The following is a 25,324-nucleotide window of genomic DNA, read 5'->3' as shown; positions in this document are numbered from 1 at the left end:
TGATAAGCTGCTTTGGATTGACGCCGGCTTTATCAAATGCGAATGAGGCTATTCTAGCGAAAAAAAGAATGACAAATTCAACTCTCAACGACTAGTGTCAAGCATCATCGCCGATACAAAAATTGCTTTCACGGTAGCGCCGAGCGCCGACGCATCGCTTGTAGAGATGAATATACAGATAGCGTGAAATTTGCGTTCCATTTTTGGCGAGATTTCGAAAGCGGCGAAACGTGCGGAATATTGTGCAGAATTGAACGTCCGTAGCTATATTGAAAATCCATCATCCTCTGTTCCATATCCCGACGAACGATTGCGCGAACGATCCATGAAAAAGAGCCCGTCTCCATATTGTGTAATCGATAATCGCTATTTGCGGCAGCTATATCCTAATCAATAAACGCGCAGCTCGCTTTTACGTGTGGGATAAAATATAGGAAAGTTAGCAGCGTCCATATTATGTATTGGGAGACTCTCCTGACGAGTGGAGCTATAATTATGTTGTTTAATTGGCTAACGAGAGCGGGCGGGAATCGGCAAAGCGGTGCAGAAACGAACCCCTGATTGGTCCATTCACTAAACTCGACCGCGTTTATTCACGTTGTGATTAATCCGAAAATGCTACGTTGATTGCCCGTGAGTACCGGTATCACGTTCCCGTTCGTCACATGATAATCTCTCTTAAACACTTTTCTATAGTGAATTATGTTACGATCGCGTCAATTTTCGATATATATTTATAATGGATTGGACCTAATTAACTTTTAAAATTAATTTCAGAAAGGCTTGAAATCTTTATCATCTTTATTAATTAATTACATATTATTTTAATATGTTAATTACATATCATCGCGCAATTACACAGATTTCTATACATTTTGTAGGTTCGTCATATGAGATGTGCGGAGATTCAAATTTTTACCAATAACGCATGTTACCATGAGACGAGTTGTTATTTTAACGGCAGAAGAACTTTCTTTACTATCACGTTATTTCGCCGGGATATTTTCTTGTTGTTCAGCATACATTGTTCTCTAAAATTACATAGGATACATACGGTATTCATACTCTACGCACATATATTGCTTCTCTTTTGTTTAGTTTTCTTGCAAGTTTTGCAAACATTTCTCGCAGGAAATCGTATATTTATCAGAGTTATAATAAAAATGATCAAAATTGTATATAAAATTTATGAATAAACCAAGAAATTTCGTAATTATATTATATAATGTTAAGATTACTTTACGAATTTTATTCCGAAAGAGGAATAACGTCACGCTACTTTTAGCAAATGGAAGAATGTTACACGTTCGCTGATGGTTTGCTCATCGAAAAAGAATATACACTGTTACGTTGATGTAGCGTATATAACGAAAGAAATGAGACAGCGCTGAGAATTACGTGACGTGCATGCCGTGCGAGATATATAAGAACGCGCGATTATGGCCGTCGTTCTTCGCCGAGAGAGCCATGTAGCTGCGGCATTTGCGCGCAGCTACAATCGTGGGGACACGTGTGAGATTGGGATGCGAGCCATGGGAACACGAAACGCAGATCCGCCTTCGCATGTGCACCGATCTGACGCGCGCGTTCGCCCACCGCGTGCCGAATTAGCTGTGTCCTAATTGTCCGCCGCTAATTCACCTACGCGGCCATTGCGCTGTACCATCGCGCGAACCATCTTTGCGCGACCACCAGCGCGGCGCGTCTCTCGAACTTGCCGCTCGTGCGAGTTGCACCAATTGCTGAACCATAAAATAGCGCTTCCGCCGTGATTTCATTCAATTTCTTCATTTGATACTGTGGAATGTAAAATGTCTCTAGTCCCCTAAGTAAAGATAACAAGTTCTTATTGTACTACTAATACAACATCGAACTATAGTTTTATTACATAAATCATGTGAGTAATTAATAACACAATGTTAACAATGGTTAATATAATTTGAAGCGTAACGTTAATATAGTAGTTAATATAGTATAGTAATATAGTATAATATAATATCGTTTGGGCAAACGATTTACTGACAAAGAAACTTTAGAATAAAGTTATTTAACTTATATAGCAAACAAATAAACTTGTGAATTGGTTTACAAGTCCTTAATTTCGATTATAGGAAATATAAAGAATATTTTTGAAAGACATGAAGAGAAAAGTCTATGTGAATTTAAAATTGAGAATAAGAAATTCCGTTGTGTATTACAAATAAAATATGAGAAAAGCATATATATATATATATATATATATATATATATATAAAGATGAGAACTGTCGTTGAGACTCTCTTCGATCGTCTTTACATTTCTGGTATACTATTCTCGAATTTCTGCGATGGGTTTTGTTCTTGAATTATGCTCGGCACTCGAAGTGGAAAGTGGGATACAAGTTGTTTCCCCGTCGAAAGAAACTTATATGTATTTGTATCGAAAATATTTTACGAAACAGGAAGATGCGAACAACTTTTGCGCTTCTTTCTGTTTTGTATCCGGTCAAACGTCGCAAAAATTGTTTTTTATTCGGACGTAATCGGGCGATGGCTTTCAGCTCACTCTTCGATTTTTGTCGAATTTGCAACACCTTTTCAGGTCAATGACACGCGCACGATACAGTTGCTTGATTAACGACGTGGACGGATTTGTATTCGACCATTCGCCTGTGTAAGCTATTACTACGACAGACCAGATGGCGGAGTCTAGTTGGCTATGCTATCTGCCCTATATAGGATGACCCACGCCGTAAATCAGGATTATCTTGGAACCTCGACCGAGATATGGAAAATGGCTGAAACAAATGTCGTACCCCTTTCCTGAAATATAATTTCCATTTACCCAAATATCTCCGAATTCGCATAATCTTTCGATCATCCTAACGCTCTCAGGACTCGGGACCGAACAATGTTTCAAACATCTCTCGTGCAATTTTTCATCGTTCGCTCGGCATACGTCAGTTTAGCATACTATTATAAATGAAATATGCGTAATTTCAATCTGAAAAAATTATTCATTTTGAAACAAGATTGAAATGTGTAGATGATGAAAAGTAGACATTTAATATTTATAATTAATCTATTACAAATTTCCCATTTTATTTTTCTCTGAATCTTTCGATCAACATAGTAAATAAATTAATTATGATGTATATACCAATTAAGAAATCATAAACCATTACGTTGTTGGGTTGAATGTTACATTGTGAGATCAGGGAATGTGTAACAATAATTCTAACAACTCCAGATAGTCTATTTACTGATCGAACGATGCAAACAACGTAAAAATGGCAATTATCGTAAATTTATGTCGTAAATATCAGCGCGAGTATCGATGTTGCTTTGAGAAACGTTGTCTTGCAAGAGTATCAATAGGGATTATTCACGTCGAGTCGTCAGAATTCTTGCGATGCACAGCGATTCGCTATGCGATGTTGCATAACCAGATCCGATTTCCGCGTATCGTGTACGCACGCAGCCACTTGTCCGACAGGAAATTAATGACAAATCGACCGGCTGGGTTAACGAGTTACCCGATAGGCTTAAATCCATCGCGCCGTAATTGTGATATAGCTGAAGATACACAGTCCAATTACATCGGCGCGCGAGAGTTATTCGTTCGACTTGCGCTTGTTCCGTTTTGCATACCGGTATGGCAATTGTCGTGAGCGCCGCGAAAATGGAGGTGCAGGAGGCACAAAACTTGTTCCTCTGAATGCGCCCTGTCGCGGATGCATAACGACACGCGCACGGTTTCATAACTTACAAACGTCAGGCAGAGAAATTCGAAAGCGTGTAAGGTCCGCACAGGATAATAATGGCAATGAGATAGGCTAGAGTCTAATGATATTTATAATTCATAATAGCACCAACAATACCGCGTTCCCTTCTTACGATTCTTATGATATACAACTCTAATGCACCTTGGGAAAGGCAACCGTTATATCTTCGTGAATTGCAATTTTACACGCAATTTTTCTTCCGTGTCCGGAAATTTGCTCAAGCTCTTTCGAAAGCACGCTTTACTCACATCTCGCTATATCTTTTTACGGAACGTAATCGATATTGAAATTTTTTTCTTAAAAAAGCTCGAATAGAAGAATCGATAACATTGTACAGACGCATATGACGAATGTGATTCTCGCATCCTGGTTTACATTTTATGTTTCTGTTATGTATACTGGTAGAATATATAGCAAAAGATATTCGAGAATTCGTTCAAAGCGATAAACTTTGCGTGTTCCATCTGATTGAAACCGATGAATCCAGAGGAACGCGCGACGTGAGACGCGAGTTTCATTCGCATTTTAACGCAAATCTCATTAGCACGCATTTGCGCCCCGCGCGTCACGCCGACCTATTATAAAACCGCGCGTGCAACCAGTTATCATCGCGGTATTAGTCGGCATTACTCAAATATTAAATATCCGTTATTCGCGCGCGAGAGAAGCGGGTTGGGCGTGACGGCGCGGCGGTCGGATTTTATTTGAATTTAATCACAGGGCAAAGTGCCCGTATTAACCGGGATACGTGCTCTCTGTGCAGCGGCGAGAAGGAGGAGAAGAAGGAGAAGGAGAGGACGGGAGGGAATTTAATATCCGCTATAAGCGAGCGCATTCGCATATGCGGCACACGAATAGGAATAGCCGGCTGGCCGAATTGTCCGAACAAATTTGCGCGCCCGTCACGGAAACACACGGAAAATGCACAACGCGAAAGCCGCGATTCTGCAACGGCAGCACGGTTTATACGGATTACTTTGTTCGACGTGCAAAAATTTCGCGCGTCCGCGCCCGTAACGTTCGCGTAACGTTCTTCCCTTTCTCGTGTGATTTTACGACGGACAGGTATCGTACACTTGCGGAGCGAGCTTGGCGTGGCTATCAAACGCACGTCACACCCGGTCGGTCGGAATGACTTGTTGTTGCTGTATCAGAACTCACGAACTGTTATTACAGTTCATCCGATAGCACTCAAATATTTTCACGATAAATATTTGCAAGCTTTCCGTGATACATTTGTACGAGATGCATGTACGTCACATGTGTAGCAGTTATTTATTTCACTATTGGAATTCGTCGAGTTATCTAAATTTAAGATATGATTCTTAAAATATATGGTTTATATATGTTATAGTAAAATTCAGTAAATGTATACACTTACAAGAGCTATATAATTACTCATTTATAAGTATGAGTGTGGTGAGATAGAGGGAAAAACTAATCTAACCCAACCCAATCTGTATCATTGTGATATATATAATGATATTGCTTATTAAAAGATATAAATTTGAAACATAAAATTTAGTAAATGTATACATTGACTTGTAAATGCATACATTACTAGTAAGTGTATACATTTACTGATTTCACGCTTTTACTGTGACATATATATATGTATATGTATATATATTTGTTACATATTCATAAAATCTTATAAACGGCATTTTGCGTATTATTATTTTGATTGTTAAAGATTTCTTATAACTTCGCGTTCTCAAGTTCTCTGCACTGATTGATAATATTAGATTTGTTTTCGTAATAAATACATTGAATTGAACATTCCATTTTATTAGAATTAATACGACATTTTAAATATATATCAGTATTTAAATTTTATACTGAAGGAACGAACGTCCATACGTTTTACGCGCAAGGATAAAAACACCCATATCCGGTGAGACCCCGGATAAGAGTTGACGGCACTCGCTTCTCGAAACGTGGAGGCGAGAAGAAAAAAAAATTCGATGAGATCGTTCTCCCTCGCGGCCACTGACGCCTTCCCTCGAGCTCTGGTATATTTGCGAGATCCGTTTTTGCCCGCGATTTCTTTTTATTGCCGTCGCCACATTGACGTCAATCTCGCTCCCATAAAAGCCGTCGCACATGTGCGAGGTTCCGTGCACGGTAGCCTCGCGGACGAACGCGCGAACTTGTATCGTCCGTACTGTCGCGCTTTAAAGAGCCAATCAAAATTCCACGTTGACCCACTTTGTGATTGACCAACGATACTACGTGTTCGCGACTCGACGATGCGGCCTGATAATCGCTCCCGAACGTGATCGCGTTCCGACGCGTACGTCGCTGCCCATCGCAGGAAGCTATTATCGCTTCCATGCACCATGTCATCCAAATTGCATGCGAAGCAAGCCGCATGAATAAGGGAGATCTGATGCTTGCGCATCCAGCGGGAAGCGAACTGAAAAAAGTTTATATATTTATCCTACCTCGATTTCAACTTTGAAAACATGTTTTGAGAGACAAGCGATATAGACATATATTTTACGTACTTATATATCGTCCTGCAGTACGCGTGGAAAACGGAGCGATTTTTCTTACTTGATTTGGTAGCAAAGTGACTTTTATAAACGATATGTATGCGCTGGAATCTTCGGGAAAGACATAGTAGGTACCCCTATGAAGTAGACATTTAGTCAGAAAGAAATAACTGTTTTCTTGAAAACTAAAACAGTTGCTCGCAAAGTTACGCTATCTGATTTTTGTTCTCCCTGTGCAATAAGCATCCGCGAGGATAACGATGATCAATCATCTTTTTTTGATAAGCGAACGTTATAATTTTCTTATAGGAACAAACAACAAACACTAAATCGCAAGCTACCGTCTCTATGTCCAAACGTTAAAATGGATGACTCCACAAATCATATGATCCGAATATTTTATTTCGGAACGTGTCGACAGTTCATTCGCGCGATACCGTATCGTATAGCCGATAAAATACTTTAGAGCATTTTTTAACGAGAACACTGTTATTCTCGATCAAATTTTGCAGTCAGCGTACCGAGGATTTATTATCGGGGAATATAATTGCCGATGCTGAATATGCATTTATGTGCCGCCGATTTGTCGATACCGGTTCGCCGATATCTGTGCCGATTGTGCGCGCGAGTGAATGCCATGCAATTGAAATTCAGTTTTCCGCGGTACTCGTGAGAAGCGGAGGAAACGTTAAGCAATAATTTCAGTCGATTTACCCACCTACACGGGAAGAATTAGCGGGCTTAATGTGCAGTTGACAGAATGACGAATCGCGCCAGCCGATCCCTCTTCTCGCCCACACGCGCAATACAGTTACCATCGCTGGTCCACGCTGGATGTTGAAACGCAACAGCGTATAAAAGTAATGAGTTAATAAGCGTAAAGTTAAATTATTAATTAATAAATGACCGCATTAAATTCAGTAATTTAACGCGGTTGTTTAAATATCTATGTAATGATAATGATAAAGTAACTGTATAGAAATTTACAAAATAATTGCTAAATTACTGCCGAAATAATCCCAAATTAAGCTGATAAATATAAAATTAATATATTCAATAAATCTTCGACCGCGATATATCTATAAGTCACATCTGACATTAATATTTTGAATGAGCTTATATACAGATAAAATTCTGTTGTGTAAAATAATACGTGTATATATTTACAGATTTGTATTATGTATAGTATGCAAACTTTATTAATTTAATTTAATTCTATTTAATCTCGTTCAATTTTATTTTGTGCGATACTTTTAAAATAAATTCCTTGTACAAACATTCAGACTTTTACGAACTTTTCGGAATTACTCTTGCGTTTCTTCAAACGCCGGATCCTCGTATTCGAAACCCGGTTTTCCTTGCGTGGATGAATGCAAATGGTCGGAATAGCATCGTTTCGGATAGCATCGACTTCGTTCTCTCGAGTCAACAAAAACAAATCTCTACATAGACGGGTCGATAGTTTTGGTACTCGAGAGCGTCGAGGACGGGGCCGCAGTTAGCCGAATTCGCGAAAATAGAGAGCAGACCGGAGATGCTGAATTTACACGTTGTAATAACTAGTGCCGATGTCAAGGACTTTCGTCGATGTAATTACATTGCCGCTGCAGTGCCAGCGAGGGTTGACGTTCGTGTAACAAACAGGAGCAGTTTCCCGCGGTGCAACCGCGAATGCTGCGATGGGGAAGAGTTAGCTTCGCTACGCATCGTTGATCGCAATGTTCGATTGAACTCAAAATATCTACTGCTCTATTTGCGGAAAGAGTTTTCCGCCCCCCGCGATTTTGGGGAGAATTTTGCGCGCGAGTACCAATGTCGCGCTCATTTGCCATAAAAAATGTTTCACTTTCCGAAATTTATCAACGTCCGGATGGAAACATTTAATTTAATATGTTTCGTTGTTTATTTTAATTAAACGACAGTAACAAAACCTCTACAGTTATGAATTTATAGTGTTTATACAGTCAACTGTAAATAGTGATGATGGAATTCACAAAAAAATTTTTTTTTGAACTTTTGTATTTGAGTGTTTCATGCGTCACACGCACTGAGATGAATTTAGAGCGATTTTTTTTCCGTGATGGTGAAAAATTGAATATTTTTGCTCGCGGTGCGAAATTTTGTGACAGTGAAAAATTCGTTTATCGGTAATGAGGGACGACGACTTAATGGACGTTAAAATGCTTCGTCAGTAGTCGGATAATTACTTATTGGCGGCCGTTGAATAATTTTTGACGCCGCCGACGCGGTTCTTCGGTGAAACGTTAAATATTGCATGCAACATACTTTTTTGCATGCGCATCTCGTAAGCTTTTTTTGGCGCGTTGCTTAATTTCCATGTAATCGAATGCATAAGGGTGGAAAGCGGCGATGTCCGGTATATGAAAAAAAAAGTGCAAGAACAGGCAGCTCCCGATCGATATACCAACGTTCACCAAGTATATATATATATATTCATTAATGCAGAAGCTTCGTAAAAAGCTTTGTAAAACTACGTATTACGATGTAGACCCCCGATGCACCCTTTTTTTCAACGTTGCCTGTCGCTTGTTAACACTTGAGTAGTTCTGCAAGAGTCACTTGACTTATAAAGTTAGGTACTGGGTTTAGTATGAAGTGAAAGCACAAAGTGCTTTAACCCTGCAGGTAGAAAAACATCTAATGTTTTATCAGGAAAGAAAGGAATTTTTAAAGGTTTTGTCGAATTTTGGAATTTTAAATTTGCATTATATCTTCTGCCAGAATTGAAGATTAAAATTTTCATTTAAAAATTTCCATTTCGCATTACATGCTTTAACGAACGCAACATTTTAACATCAGTTTAATTAATTGATTGATTGTTACAGGTCCGTCCCCAGACTTTAGCACACACACACTGGTGAGACCGCGAGTGTATCACGGCAGGACGAAAAGGCAGATCTCGTCAACCAAAGAGAATGTGAGTTCAGCTATTTTTTGAAAAAGGTCTTTAAAATCTCATAAAATAATGTAATACGTGTGCTATATCCCGCAGCTTCTAAAATGCTACTCAGGCTCGATCGCAATATCATTATTTAAAAAAAAAACACTATATTCAAGGATTTCCTAAATCAACTTTCTTTCATCCCCCTTTGTCGTGTCATATAACACTTGACCTGTAAATATGAATCATGATAACGTTTTTTCGTATAACGATTTTTATTTATGATTCTCCCGCATAAATTTCGTCAATACATCGAATCTTTCTCTGGTAGAGAGACTTTCTCTGCTTCTCTCGTAACCATTAAAGATTATTTATGTGACAAAAAATTTTAATCGACCATTTTCTCACGCTCTATGACATTGTTTGTAATGTAATGCGCTTTACTTTCATCTTATTATGTGGTACCTACATAAAATTATAATTTAGTTTTACGCCCTCTCCGATTATATTATCGAAACGCACCGGATATTCCGGAAACTTGGGGAAGGCCAACGCCCGCGATCTGTGACCTTCGGCGTAATGCATTGTTCGCTATCAGCCGCGATCACCGAATAGCTTTTTTCCCGCAAACTTTCGCGCGGCTGCACGCGGTGTTCGCCATTTGCTCGGGCGGATTACGATGCGAAACGCGCATCGGCGACGGGTGCAACAATTTCAATGCAAATGTCGCGGCGTGCAACGAATACAAAACCCGCCGAGGGTCGCCGTGCTATTAGATAGGATGGCGCCGCAAATAGAGAGAGAGAGAGAGAGAGAGAGAGAGAGAGAGAGAGAGAAATTTGACCGACGTTTTACCATTGCCAGTGGCAGATTCGGAAAAATCCGTCAGGGGAAATATGCAACAGAGAGGTTGCTGTATGAAAGATAGACATTTCGGCTTTTCCTCTTTTGATGTCCATCGAAGAGCTTATTTTCAAAAGAAATATAACATTTTTTGGTGAAAACAGAGGAATACTTTTCCGGATATATCGTATCAACTATTAAATAAAAAATATTGACGACTAGTATTGGTCGCAAGTTTTGAAGATTCTTTAGAAATATCAGTCCCAATTCTTTCTAAGTTTTCATAGATTTAGAAGTGGCTAAGATATTTATTAATATTATTTTGCAACTATTTTATTCAAACGTCTGAAACATTTTCAGTTAATGTTCTTCTTGTATAGATAATGGATTAATTTCAGAAATATGTTGAGAAAAAATATTATATATAAGAAACGAGTACTCTATGATCAAAGAAAATAAGAACGTCTTTTAGTCGACCACGCAATAACATTTCCGTTTACTGGAAAGCTATGTAACGTCGAGATATAAAGTAACGTTTCATTTCTGTGAAAGCCGTTTTGAATATAGCGCGTTCTTGTATTTTTATCCTATCTTCGCCTCTTTCTTGGCGTAACGTACCACGTAATAGAAGATGGCAGGCAGAAGGGCAGACTTACAGGAACAACAACGGAATTTACATTGGGTGTACACTCGTCTCGGTGACGTCTCTCTTGAATCCGTTATTTGGCGGGCGCCACAATGGACCTGCACGTACGTCACTTTGCGAATACGACATGTAACAAACATACTAGCGATAGTTCGCATCCCTCTAAATTCCGGCCGATAAAGAAATGGAACAACGAAAACAGGAATGTTATACAACTTGACCTTTGAATTTGTAATACAACAATTTATCTATTTATTTGACAGTTTTTATGTTAAGAATAAATCTACATATTATACAGAGAGGAAAGAAGAGAGAAAAGACAGAATACAATTAAGAAAATAATTGTTTAATTCGTTAATATAAAATTTACTCTTATATATAGATGCTTTTAATTAATAATATTTAATTTAAATATTAAATATAATATTTATTAATACTAACATATACGCATAATTTTTATTAATTCTCAGATTTCACTACATTAATTTTCCACGCCATAATTTGTACTTTTTTATTAGATATATAATATTGTAATATATAATATTAGTAAACCAAAACAGATACATATCTATGGACCAGATCACCAGAGGATTGACCGCATGCATTCCGACGAGTAAAGTAATTCTGCCGGGCAATATCGCCCTGTTCCGTGAGCAATAAAAAATAACAATAAAAAATGTCGCGGGGGAATATCACGCGAGTAGTCTGTGTTTTAGTGGGGCATTCTTATGGGACATTCAAACATCGTGAACAATTCGCTTTATTGGCCTCCATCCAGCACAGTCGTCCGCGATCGTCGCACATTATTATAAACTGCAATATAAACTGCATATAAACTGCAATAACACCGCATGTCGCGACGCGTGAAAATTAAGAATCACGAAAGAGCTGGACAATATACCAGCCTTAGCACACTAAGCTGACTAAAATAAAAGTTACGTCGTTAAGAACATTATAATAAAGTAATAAAAGATTCAAGAAACCTTGAATTTTAATCTTGATTCAGAAATTTTTAAAACGCGTTTAAAAATCACGAGCTATCGCATATGAAAAAAAGAGGTCCAAAACGTTTTAGATCACAGCATTGCTGCTCTAATTTTAGGAAGCTTTTACGCCGATGGAGAACCTAGGGCAATGTGGTGTCAAGTTCCTCGCTTTTATCTCGACACTCTCTCTCTCTTTTTTTTTTCTTTTAAACAGATCCGGAAATGCCTGCACTAACATTTGAAATTCTAAAATTGCGAAACAAACTTCAACTATACCGCAATCTCGAATGCTGCGACCACACGGCGTACACGTATGTGTAGTAGTACCGCGCGTGCTCGTTGGTCCGGATAAGAGTAACTCAACACTAGTATCTACTTTGGTGTTGCCAAATATAGTTTACACCGTTTGACACGTGATTCTGCAGGAAACGTAGACGCGAGTTTACTAATACCGCAGCTGCTCGGCTGTTAGATTGCAGTTTCTAGCGTGTGACTTGCAGACTGTGATTTAGTGACACAAAAAGTTGCGACTCGCGTGCGCGACTTGGCCCTGAATAGACCGCGAAGCAAACTTCTTGATTGATGCTAAGTGGAATCGAAAAGAATACCGAACAACCGGTCTAACAAGACGATGAGAAAATGTAATATGTGCATACATGCATCTAGTCCATTGTAGTTTACAATGGACATACAATTAAATGCATAACCACTGCAGTAGATTAATTGTTGATATGCATCGATATTAAATGTATCTAAAAAAAACTTTGGATTTTGAACGAATTGTTCATTTGATTAATTATCGCGAATTTGTGATGGAAAAGTCGCTTTTATCCAATAAGCAATAACGTTATTAAAGCATTCAAGTTTTATTTCTGATGCGACAGATTCTTACAAATAATATAACACGTGAAAAGCTCTAATCAATATGAACATGCAATATGGACTTTTTCATTCTGTTAAACTTTAAATTGATTACTGATATCAATTGTCATATTTGGACTATTGACATCTTTGTCCGGGATTACGGCGATACCAATATCAAATGCAAACCATTATAAACCTCGCGATGTAGTCTTCAATGAAACGAGTAATTGATCTCGTTTCTCGTTATCACACAAGCCAGTATAGACAAACAGTATATCAATCCGCTTGATAGAAATAGCAGTTACAATTCCCTGCAATCCAGCGTCTCAAATAACACACACTCGATTGTTATTTGCGTTTCTGCATCTATTGCATGTGCGTATCGCGTGATATTTATTGATTCCGAGATAGGAGAATCGTAAGAGATACGAGAATCATGTCTGCCTGTCTTAAAAAGAACAGTATAAAAAGGCAATGTTTCGCATGATATCCCGACGTTCGAGCTTCTTGCAGCGAATCTAAAACGGAATGCAAAAAATCACGGAAACTATGTTTAGAACAGAGAAATTTAACGCAGTCGGAAAATGTCGGTAGGAGGAAAGGTCAGGGAACTATGATAGTCTTCAATTCCTCGCCGCAACTTACAGAAACGAAAGAAATTATATTGTTTCGTTAATATTTGTCTCAGTATTATACGATTAATCATTAAATTTTATTGATTTTCTATACATTTACAAAAAAATATAATGAAAAATTTAGCAGAATTCCTTTTTATGTACGAATAAGAGAGAAAGAATAACTCTTTTTACCTTATCTTTCTCTTCATTCGCTTTTCTCGAAATATCATAATCGCCGCTGCACAGCGAACCCAAAGTGCTTTGAGTTCGTACGTAATTGCTTTAATAATAATCATTGATTCAGATATAACTTAGAACATCTCGGGAGCTCAACTTCTCTCGTACTCTCGGAATGCATTCGATTTCGCTGCACCGAGATATAATCGACTTTAGGCGAAATCGTCTATCGGGACCTGTGGAGCGTGGGTGACGAAGGGGAGAGGCAATTAGGTGATTAAACGGCTAATATGCGCGGAAGCCGCGGGGTGAGTAAACGCAATATCGGTCGATAAATTCTCGATGGAGTTCCGTTCGGCTTTATCGCGTGCTACGACTCTAAACCATCCCCGCGCGGTTATATTCCTGACTGGTAAGAGGTACGACGAAAGGGGTTGAAAGGAGTGGATCTTCCCTTATGTACAGCTCGAGCTTTACGTCGGGTTTCGGTGCCCGAAGTTTACAAAGGAGAGATAAAGTACTTCCACAAGTACAGCGATCGCGGTCGTGCAAGTCGATGGAGTAGAGGCATCAGTGAATGATGTTGTCGATGTACCTATTGCTAACTTCTGTGATCGATAAAGTAATAAAATAAATGGATGAGATTAATTGAAAGAATAATAAAATGATTAAATAATATTAATGATACAATATATAATCGATAAATTACTAATTTTGATGGAGGCAAAATTTCTACTCTCTGAATAGTAGAGTTGCTTATTAGATCAGGGGTCTTATTTAATTAGTAGATTACACATTCTTAGCTACGTGAAATGAAGTCGAGTTTGCTCCCACGAATACGAAGTTTCGCTTGTTATTGTTATTAAAATTAATGTTTAATTAACATGTTCCTGCGAGTGGCGCGCTCGTACGATCTTCCAAAGGTTCTCTAATGCACAAGGAAGTAACAACCTTCCAACTTTCCAACTATTACCCTTTATACGTAATGTAATGAAAGAGATCTTTTTTAATTTTTCCTAATTTTAATACCATATATCAATTCTGAGGCAAAGGCACGTACACAAATAGGTACACCGTTATGTTCGCAGACTTTGATTTTGATACATATAAGACTCTGCGGAAAGCAGATGGACATGGTTGATTTCAAATTTCGCTTTATTTTGATTTATTTCGCTAACATATCACAAAATTATCATATTATAAACAAACGTATTCTGCTTCATATTTAATTAGATTACATATCGGAAGTCATATTTTTAAACATTGTGTCTATTATCCCAATTTTTAAACCGGATAGCAAATTAAGGAAATTTTTCTAGCTAATTAAAGCTTCGAATAATATCGCTGAAAACGGAACTGCGTCGGTCGCGACGCATAATATCCTCTCCATTAGATTGTGGTAATCATACAGACGACAAGTTCTTTGTTCACATCTGCTAGCGGCAGCAAACTGCGGAAACGAGACTTCCTCTATTCGCGAGCTCTCTCTCAACGTTCGTCTAGGACGACGAGAGATTAAAGATTTCTTTCATTCCACAAAGTAACTACGACGGATCCCTAGTGGTACCGTGTGCACCATCCTTGCAGACATAGTAAATGTAATCTAGAGGAGACCAGAAAATGCGGAAAGTTCAGGTTCACCAGGCCCGTGAACCGTATGTTGAAACAACGCTTTCGACGTATATCGAAAATTACCTGTCCGTTTTCTCTTAAGCTCGTGCTTGACGACTTTCAAACGTTTAAATCAAGATGACGCTGTATCGCGATACACAGTGAAAAAGCTCTATTCAGGTAATAATATCATGTTTAAGAACTTAATCTATAACATTTATCAAAAGAGAGATATTGAAATATAATAGTTTGTCAAAGGTTGACAAACATAGGTATAGAACATTTCGTGTATCTTTCTTCAATTAAAGACAGCAGAATTTTAAAAATTAGGCCGACATGCGACGTAATAGAGGAAATAAATTACTCCATTACTCCTTGTCATTCTATTTTGCTAAACAATTACTAAAAATATATAGTTACACTCATAATTCGTACTAGAATATGCTAACAAATTTCGCATAAAGGTTTCGCGATAAATTATCATGTTACAATTCTCCTTTTGCGACATAAATAGCTTGTAATAGCGCCCGCGAGGTTTGTTGAGCATTCTTCAACGCATGTTAAAGTACCGTTGGAGAGAGGGAAAGGCATACACAGAGAAAACATAGAATCACCGCAACCTTGGCGTGGTCGTGAGAATGAATATGGCAATGCGCGCGTTCGCTCCTCATATCATGCGTATGCAGCACGCGTGCGGAACGCGCGATTTCCCGATCGTCGCCGCCGAGACTCATCTCGCGTAACTTCTAGCCGCGCAAAACCAAAAATAGCACGTACAAGACACGTGTTTCTACACGCACAATAATACTACGTATTTAAAAGCTGAAGGCCACTTGATAAAAATTAATCGTCTCCCCAATCGTCCAAGCAATCGAGCAACTAATCTTTGTTTCGTAAAAAATATCCAACGATAAAATCTAACGTTGCGCGTGCAGTAGAAACATTTCTCTCGGCGAGCAGCAGATCTTTCAACTTTTCGAAAGCGAGAAAGCGAGTCTTCCTAGGGGAACTAAGCCCGCATTTTGCGCCGGGATCGTTGCCGGATTCGTGAATCGGTGTCATTAATTAACTCGTCCGCTTTCATTCGACGCAGCCGTGCGTGCGAAGCGTGGATGTACGCTCGTTGCTCCTTCCTTTACTGCCAAAGTATTTTTTTAAAGCTCGCCACGTATATTTACTTTCTGCGATTTTCTGGTTACGTAAAAAGAAATATTGACCGATGGGGCCGGCTGGGTCCACATTTGTCAACGTGGTAAAATCGTTAACAGAGGATTCAAAGCTCAGCTGCGATACACACATGGAAATTTTCATCGTATGTGATATCGCTATTGCTCGTATTACCGCGAAGATAGAAAGGTGGATACATAGAGGATCTCTTGTTTCCGCTTGCAAATCCCTGATGTAGATTCAGTGGATCATAAATCTCCCATTAACTGCGATTTATATAACGAAGCTGCAATGAATAATTTGATTAATGGATCTCCAACACTTTATCAAGTATTGTTGTGTGATAAAATTATTGCTTTTATTTTGTTAAAGCGACGATGAAAAAATTAACAGGCATTCACGAGTGTCGCCGAGACAATATACGTTTGGCAATTGTCATGCATTCTATTTATTTATAATTGAGTATCTGGTAATTATAGAAGTCTGTTATATATGGCAAATAATTGGACCTCGCTTTTTCATACAGAGATTTCACCCATATATGCAGTTGCGTAGCGATGCTCGAGACGAATACTTATAAATCAAACTCGTTATGACTCGATAAATTGAAATGAAATTTTTTTTTGAGCGGTAAAACACTCGGAAAAAAAGAATTCGCGAACCACAACGTTAACCCGGCAGGCAATATCGGCGATATGTAACCAGGCAATTACCGCAGGCACGCATCGAGCGATGATTTGTATTCCGCGACGCGAATAACCAGCGCGACCGCACGTAACCGCGCGAACGAACCGCGCCGTAATTAAAATCGCAAAGCCATTTAAATCGCGCCGCAGGTGCGAGTCTTTGTGCTCTCTACAGAATGCGCGAATTTTACTGTATTTCGTTCAAATGCGATCCCTCACATTCTTCAGCGAAGCTAACGATAAAACGCGTCCGACTCGTCGAGCATCGTCTCGCTCGACGGCACACAAACGACAATCGGCATATCCGAATTTCCCTTTTGTGTGACTCTCCTTTCATGTTCATAGACGTTGAGTTTTGATCTTGTTTATTGAAATAGTTCCTCGGTTGGTTACACGTGAATGTCATGAGAACACAGATTAATCAGTTGTAGTAATTTTTAAATGTTTTTAACAAATTCAAGTTCAAGATATAAAGTAACGAGCCAATTATGTACCTACATATACAATTCATTTCAATTTTTTGATTAATTATTTTTTGCACAACATCTAAGATGTTACAATGTTGTTGTTCATCGTAAAGTTTGAAGCTAAAATTTATTTAGTGAAAATGAATGTTACAAGCAATGAATGTTACAATCTGTATAATAAATATATTCATTATAATTCAAAATATAAGTGGTTATATCACTTGCAGGATGAGTCAGAAAGCATTGTGTTATATTTTAATTTCATCGCGTTATATCTTAATTTCTCTCGATTAATTTAAATCCAATCTGAGTTAAACACAGTGACATTATTATAATTAAGTAATTGTAAGAATATTATCGAGCGAATATTATACGAGGGGGAATGACAAAATTGTTAATTGTTTAATGAAAACTGGAGTAATTACTATTGAGGTGATTCATGCGAACTTCATGTTTAATTAGAACGTCCTGAATGCATTTCTATTTCTACGAGCATCCTTCGCAATTCGTCTTCCTCGGTGACAGGCATTGTCGCGTGGTGCACCACCGGAATTTTCCTAAAAAAGATCGGCGTCGCCGCCAAGCTTTTCTTTTCTTCGGGTTTCCGAAGGATGCGGTAGAAACCACGGAGCCGGAAATTCCGTTGAGCGAGGGTGGTTTACGGGGACACACAATGAAACGTAAGGACCACGTCGGCCGAGTTTTACCGTAGCTGGAAAGGAGCGCTCGTCTCTTTCTCTCTTTTTTCTTTTTCATTTTAACAGGCGCCCTGTTTTCCCTTCCGTGACACTTTTTTCCCCCGTTGCTTGGATTAACTTGGTTCTAGTTACCGGATTAAAAAGACAAGCTCGTGCGGGCGAATTTTTTCCGCAAATTTTTTTCGTCGACGAGTGACGGTACTCAGAATTTCCCCAACTGGCTGTGGAAAAGTTAGAACGATCACCGGCTGCTTAATTCGTTACCCGGCAACCGATTAATGCAGTTAGTTCGCTCGGTAAATTGTTTGGGATGCGCCAACAGAGCGAGGAACAAAAAGTATATTCGCGAACTTTCGCGAGCTTTCGCATTTACCTTAGCAACTCTTAGGTTTTCCTTAATCACCTCCAATCCAACGGCGTCGTAGTAAATGATTTTGCTTGTCGACTTTTCTGTTATTTCAACGTATTGCACACAGTACTGCGTTACATATAATGTTTTGAATTCAACAAACCATATTTCATCGACGGACACCCTGATCTTCTTGTTAATTTTTCGTGTCTAACATAAAATAATCAACAACGATTTGCGAGTATCGAGAAGAGGAGAATTAACTTCGAGCTTTACAATTATTCGCCGAGGAAAAATCAATTTTATATTAATTAAATGAGGCTTAAATTTCGCGCAGTGGGTCCGCAAGATACTCTGTTTATATATAGAGATATTCAATAGCCCTGACCCCCAGCAATATATTCTCGATATCGACGGAAAATGAATGCGGGTCATGGTATACCGCGCGTGCAGGAACCAGCGGCGGGTATGATATCAAAAACGGTCTCTGTGGTAGCCGCGAGCCAAGTATAGATTGCTAACTGCCGCTGGACAATGATGTACACCACGCTGAAAGGATTTCAAAGGAGTGCACTGTCGACCGTGTATCGCGCGCCAGTGTTACGCCGTCGCGTCCTATCGTTGTGGACTTGGCTTCCTGAAGAAATATCGTTACTGCGCCATTTGTCTCCCGAGAGTAAGCCGCCTCGCGGATATCGCGCGTCGGAGATACTTTTCAATTCGGTTAATGTGTTTCTGAAAATTACCGAGTGCACGTTTCAACATGTATACTGCAAAATTTCTATGTTGCAGGACCTGTGGGGATTAAAATTCATATTTTACCATACGGAGTCTGATTTCACGCACGCTTGCATTTTGAAATAATGACAGTTTATTCAATGAGAGCTCAACGTCATTTATACTTGCATTTGACACGTACTCATTTACTAAATTAGCTGATTTTAATTATATCTGTTACCTTCTGTCGTAGCGCACTTTCCATGAGCAATTTCAAGTTTTTTTTTTTATTATCTTCTCTTACAAGATAAAATGTACATTTAATGTAAAATCGTATTTAATTTAAAATTACCTCAACGACCGTATTTGTAATATGAGAACCGCTGAAAACTCCTATTTTATTTTTCGCAGTAATTTACAATTTTAAGTTATTTGTGAGTGCGAATAATTTTTTTATACAAACTAGCTAACTGGGACTGTGCTATGTTTAGACAGCGTTTGTTGTCGAAGGAGCGCAAGGAGGCTAATCAATAATTCATAATAGGATAGGGCACCTTCGTCCATCCACCCCGGGCGTTGAAACCGCGCCTGTCCAATTCTGCATTACGTTACACGAGTAATTACTGCCACAATTTCAGTTCAACGCGGCGGCACCCGCGGCACTTAGACTAATTAAGAGTCGACCTTCCGTCACGTTACTCACGTTGTTTCGCCGTCTTTGCACGCGACGGAAGATAGTTAAAAGCTTCTTTTATATTTTTCTTGGCGTAGATTGTAGAACAGAAGACCGACGTAAAATGTAGCCCAGGGGATATTGTACGTATCTCGCGTACGGATCCCGCGTAAACTTCTAAAACGGGTTGGTTGTAACAGACTATCTTGATTAAGTCTTGGCTGATTTTACCATTCTCCTTTCAGTCACTTGGCCGTAGCACGAAATAAGAAATTAATTGCAGAAGAAATTGCTTTTCTTTTAGAGAAGAATATCGTATTTAGAAAAATTCAGTCAGTGTCTTTTTATAGTGATGTATTTTTATTTTATGTTAAAAACTTTAGAATAAATCCAAGATAGACAGGCGCAAAAATACACGTCATATTATTTAGAAGTCAATATTTTTTCTCCAATTTTCAAACTATGATTGGAGATTTAGTCCAAATTGACTAAAAAAGTCGTCGTTAGATCTCGTCGTTAAAACCTGTTTATTCAGGTATATATCGTATAATAATTGATAAAGAAAATTAAAATTTAATTTAATTTGATAATTGTCCGAACTAGAAAGTCATCCGGACTGTAATCTCAAAGCTTAACAAGTCGGCCTACGGTACGAGCCGACTGTTCTAGTGTCATTCTCGGTGCAGCATCCACAAGTCATGCAGCATCCATTCTCTTCAACACGAAACGCTCGCAGGAAAAGTATCCCGGCTGGGACAACGCCCATGAATTAAACATCGCGCGCCGTTGGGCTCCGGTGCAAACGAGATTCGCAAATTCATTTCTGTTCACTCGGCACGCGTACGGCCGCGCTCGAAAGAGAGGAGAACGCGCTACCAATTCCGAGAGTTTATGAATTTCAGGCCGAGGCTTTCCAGCCTCGGAATCACGATCTAATAACGCTAACTGTTTTACGCGCTCGATGATATGACAGTCGGCAAATTGGATTAACCGTACCGAAAACGATAAACGCGATACACACGTAGTCGGCTGTTCCGCTAATAATTGACATCGCCCTCGTAATCACTGATTTAAATTTACACAGCTTGTTGCGATTAACAGACATAGAAATCATACTGGTAAAGAATTTAGCGTGAAAATTGTATTTCCGCGTTGAACTATTGTTATCCAACCTAATAAGTGAAAGTATTGTTATCTGAGCTATATAAATGAAGCTATTGTTATATAAGCTATGTGTTATCTCATATTCGCAATTAAATGTAAGGCTTATGAGATTACCGTATCTTTTTCGTTGGAAAAATATATGTATATATATATATACATATATATACACAGAAACTAATATAAGGCTGTCAAAGATCTAAGCTTGGATCGTATGGCTTTTGATTCGTATCTTTTTCGTTATTGCCAAAATTTAAAAGTGAAAATTAAATAAACCCCACTTAAATACCATCGCATTATTTTTTAGAAAAACTTTACTTTCTTACGGATATATGCTGTAGCTCTAAAAATTACATTCGAATACCATTTTTCATTATTCACTTGCTTAATATTCGCTTCGTAATAAATACGGCTTGCTTGAAATTTCCGTCCATTCAGTTTACGTCTTACGGAGTTTATCACTTGTTCTTGAGGATTGTTGAATATCCAGTCATATTTGGTTTCATGGTTGGAGAAAGCGAGCATCCGAGTATAAAATTAATTGCAGCTCGATGCAACGATCTCAGGATCTCAATTTTCGCGGGAGAAATTTTCTTTTCTCAGATCTAAGCACAGTCTTACCGCTATTAATGCAACAGGTGCGCGATCGGGCTTTTCGGTGTGTTCGATAAGAAAGAATCGGCCATGTTATTCGAGCATTGAGTTGTAACGATACGATAAACCGTTTTTTAGAAAAGAAAAACTCAATCTATAGGGAATAACTTATATAAAATAAATTTAATTAAGACTAACTTGGCTACTAATTGCAGGTTGAAACTGAAATGATTAAAATAAATGCATCTTATACAAATATATATCTATAATGTAATTGATGAATATAAATGACTCAACTTTTTTTTATTTACAGCTAATTACAGTTTTATATATTTTCATGTGCTTCACGATGAATCATAAAAAAATGGATATTATTTTTTTTCTCTTCCTTTCACAGATCAAGGAAATCGATATGTTCTCTCTGTACATAATAGCGTTTTATATATTTTTTCTTATTTCAGTGGCAGCTACCGAGAAAAAGAAGAAAATTTTATCTGCACATCGAAATTGAAGATCGATATTTTCCCTCTTTTCAGGACCTCGAGCATGCGGACGTGCTGACGGTGGGTTTCAATGTGGACGGCGTCGAGCGTGTTCTCGACCTTCGGCTGAACACCGATTTAATTCCGGTCGGCTATCAGCAACTCCACCAGCATCGCGGCACGTACAAAGTGCACACCCCGTCGAAAGTTGTAAGTACCGCTCGGGCAGCATCCAGTATTCGCATCCCTAGGCGTGCTAACCGCTTTTCCGCAAACAGCGTTTGCGCTAATCGATATCAAACACGCGAGCGTAAATTCTATCGACAACCAGCACCGATCAAGAAGGAAAGCGTCGAGAATTCATTCAACTTAACCCCCCCCTCCCCCCGTAATGCTCGACCATTCACTCGCGACTCGTCATGTCGAATGGTCACACAAAGAGCGGCATTATCGCCGTTTAATGGCATGATACGCGACGTAAAATTTACGATCGTACATATATGGCCGTTTGCTCTCCGCAAAAAAAGGGATAATCGATACAACTTTTCTCAACAATTATCGCGGACAATGAAGAGCCGTTTTCTGATTAGATATTATTTTATTACATATATTTTTTTCCTTTGAAAGTTTTATCTTGCGATGAAAATGCTGAGCTAAGCGATGCGTAAACATCGGCTGTACAAAAATAATCTCGCTGTGCGTATCACTGGAAAGAGATAGAGTCGAAGCTTGTTCGTCGGTTAGTGTGTCTTTCTTATTTACTCAGTTTGCTCTCTGTGTTTGGTTTTTGCCACTTTTCGGTTATCCTTCATCGAATCGATGTCACGGCGATTCTACAAGTCGATTTGGCTATAGAACCATCGATTTTATGATACGTGTTCGCGTAAAGAAGGTCGTCCGTACAATTTAATTTTGATCAACATTAGGGAACTTTAGAGACGATGTTTTATTCAGTCAGGCCAAACAAAGAGATGCCAGGCAAAAGAGAAAATAGCCTATTGTGATAAAAGATGCATGATTTCCGTTTTAAACGAAGAATCACTCTTTTGGACAGTCCGACAATCTATTTGTGAGAAAGTTCATTTAATTCCACGCTCGACTCGTACTTCCGGTCCCACGTAAATTAAAAATCTCCGCGGGTGTCTGTGCCCTCTCGTCATATCAGCCCTCCGTCATCGCGTGGACGGAAAAGGTATAAGGTAGGCCTCTCGTGCACAGGTACAATACCCGACTCGGCCGAAATCGATCGAGGTGACTCACTCCGTCTGCCGTCTGCATGTTTAATAGAACGTCTCGTTATAAACACACGCAAATGTGTAGCGACGTGTTGGTCCCGGGCGTACGCGGCGGGCGTGCAACACCGTCACGTTAAAACCGTGCATGAGCGCGGCGGTCGCGGGGTTTCCGCTTTATAATTCAAACGCCGCGACGGAAGAGAAAGGCAGGAAGGACGAGAAGAAAAAAGAAAAGAAAGAAAGAGAGAGAGAGAAAGAGAAAAGCTGATGGAACACTCAGAATACGTTGAATTACAGCGGTCGCGCGACGTGTCTATGGAGTATATCGTGCGAAACGCGAGGATTGCCTCGGAAATTGTTCCTGCTAAACGTCTAATTCCGCTTATCCATAAAGTTTCTGCAGATAGTCGATTTTACTTAGCTGCTTGCGAAACAGGTAGTAAAGACATTACGAAGGAGGAAAAATAAAATGCTGAGCATGTTAAACACTTCGGTATTATAATATTATTCGACGTGTACCGATAGTACCGATGGAGAAACCGGTTATATTAAATTTCGCTCGCGCTGAATCAGCGACAATCAAATTTCTCCGTAGCTTGCGAAAATTGCGAAAGTATTTCTGAGATGTTTCTTTTAATTGCGAGCTTTGTCCAAAATCATGTGATTAGCATCATTTTGATGAAAGCAGCGAGTTTTATGTGAACGCGGTAACAAAAACGTGAAGCTGGAACTGTCTGATTAGACACGATTATTGATATAATTGCTGTAACTTTTCATTTTAATTGCAATAGAATTGATATTGAATTTATTAAAGCATTTACAAGTAAATTTAAGTAAGTTTGCAAATTTCAATTCTGTCACGCGAAAAATAACTGTGATTTATCTTAAAATAAAAGTCTACTTTATATATATTTTAGGCAGGATAAAATAGAGAGAGCGGAAAACAATATACTCATTATTTAAAATAAAGAACAAAAATAAAGTTAAAATAAAAATTGTATTCATAGAAAAATACATTCATTATTATTTTTAACTTGATACACTTTTTATATCATAAAAATCCATTAAATTGAGAAAATAATGAATATAAAATAATCATAATGACGAGAGAAAAATAAACCATACAGTACTGTTTTTAAAAATAACAAAGACTAACTGCTCTTTATCGATCGTAATCTTCTGCTCGACTATTTGTAATGAGACAATGATGAGCATAAAAAAGTCATCTAGAATGTGGGACGGAAATCAAGCTGAAAATGTAAAACTCACCGCCAACTGGCAGAGTTCGTTGCGCCTAGCCGCAGCATCGCACTTACTGTTTTGCACAATTGTATTTAATTAATTGGTGGCTCCGGCTAACGGCTCTGATGCCTTTCATCGCCCCACCTCCTCTTCTTCGCGGCATAAATACGGTTTATCCGCACGGATAAACCAATTTTGAGCTCGTTAAAGGAGAAAATGCGGATGTGGAATAAGCTAGAAATTTGAGATACCAGCGTAATATTGCAATGCCTGTTTAAAACGTTGTGTAAAAGTTTTTTCTAATATATAAAAAGTACATATAAAAATTTGTAAGACTCGATGGTGCATACATTTATTTATATTTGTAGCACAGATAATGCACTAAATCAAATATTGTACATAATAAATATAAGATTGAGAGCACATCATTTTATAGATCGAGAATATAATAGGTATCTCACATTCTTACCTTCGACGAAACTTGATATAAAAATAATTTTGCGGATAGAAAAGCGATTAGAGAGAGAGAGAGAGAGAGAGAGAGAGAGAGAGAGAGTTGGTTATTACGAGGAGATAGAGCGTTCTTTTATGCTCTCAACGCGGTTCTGAAATTTACGTCCCGGTAATAAGAACGCGGCTGTTAGGAAATGTATTTTTCTTTCGCACAGCTCTCGTGATATAAATCTACATAATCCTCGATGCGGCGCACACGCGATATTACATTTAATAGAAGCGAGGATAAGCTTACCGTGGGCGAATACAAAATTTCATATTCCGCCGACACGCCTCGTAACGCGCTTTCCATGGGGCATGGCGCGTTACGCTCTCGCGAAAATTTTTCTCTTATCCGACAATGAATCAAGTCGTACGCTTTATCCGTCCGTTATATATCAACGCGGGCCCCAGTGATTACATCCTTGGACGAACGTAGATGGATTTCTTATGTGAA

At 38.7% G+C, this 25,324-nt stretch overlaps 1 protein-coding gene across 1 annotated transcript in view; it reads left to right on the top strand.

Annotated features, from left to right (window-relative positions):
- The window catches only part of Meltrin (disintegrin and metalloproteinase domain-containing protein meltrin), an 80,048-nt gene that overhangs the window by 40,821 nt on the left and 13,903 nt on the right, over nucleotides 1-25,324 (top strand). The window contains exons 2-3 of the mRNA XM_071771708.1: nucleotides 9,105-9,196; nucleotides 21,953-22,108. Of these exons, the coding sequence (XP_071627809.1) occupies nucleotides 9,105-9,196; nucleotides 21,953-22,108 (248 nt within the window). The remainder of the gene's footprint in view (nucleotides 1-9,104; nucleotides 9,197-21,952; nucleotides 22,109-25,324) is intronic.

The sequence above is a fragment of the Temnothorax longispinosus genome, chromosome 2, assembly GCF_030848805.1.
Source record: "Temnothorax longispinosus isolate EJ_2023e chromosome 2, Tlon_JGU_v1, whole genome shotgun sequence".
NCBI classification, from domain to species: Eukaryota; Metazoa; Arthropoda; class Insecta; order Hymenoptera; family Formicidae; genus Temnothorax; species Temnothorax longispinosus.
The sequence above is the reverse complement of the archived record's forward strand: the minus strand, read 5'-3'. Positions and strand labels throughout refer to the sequence as shown.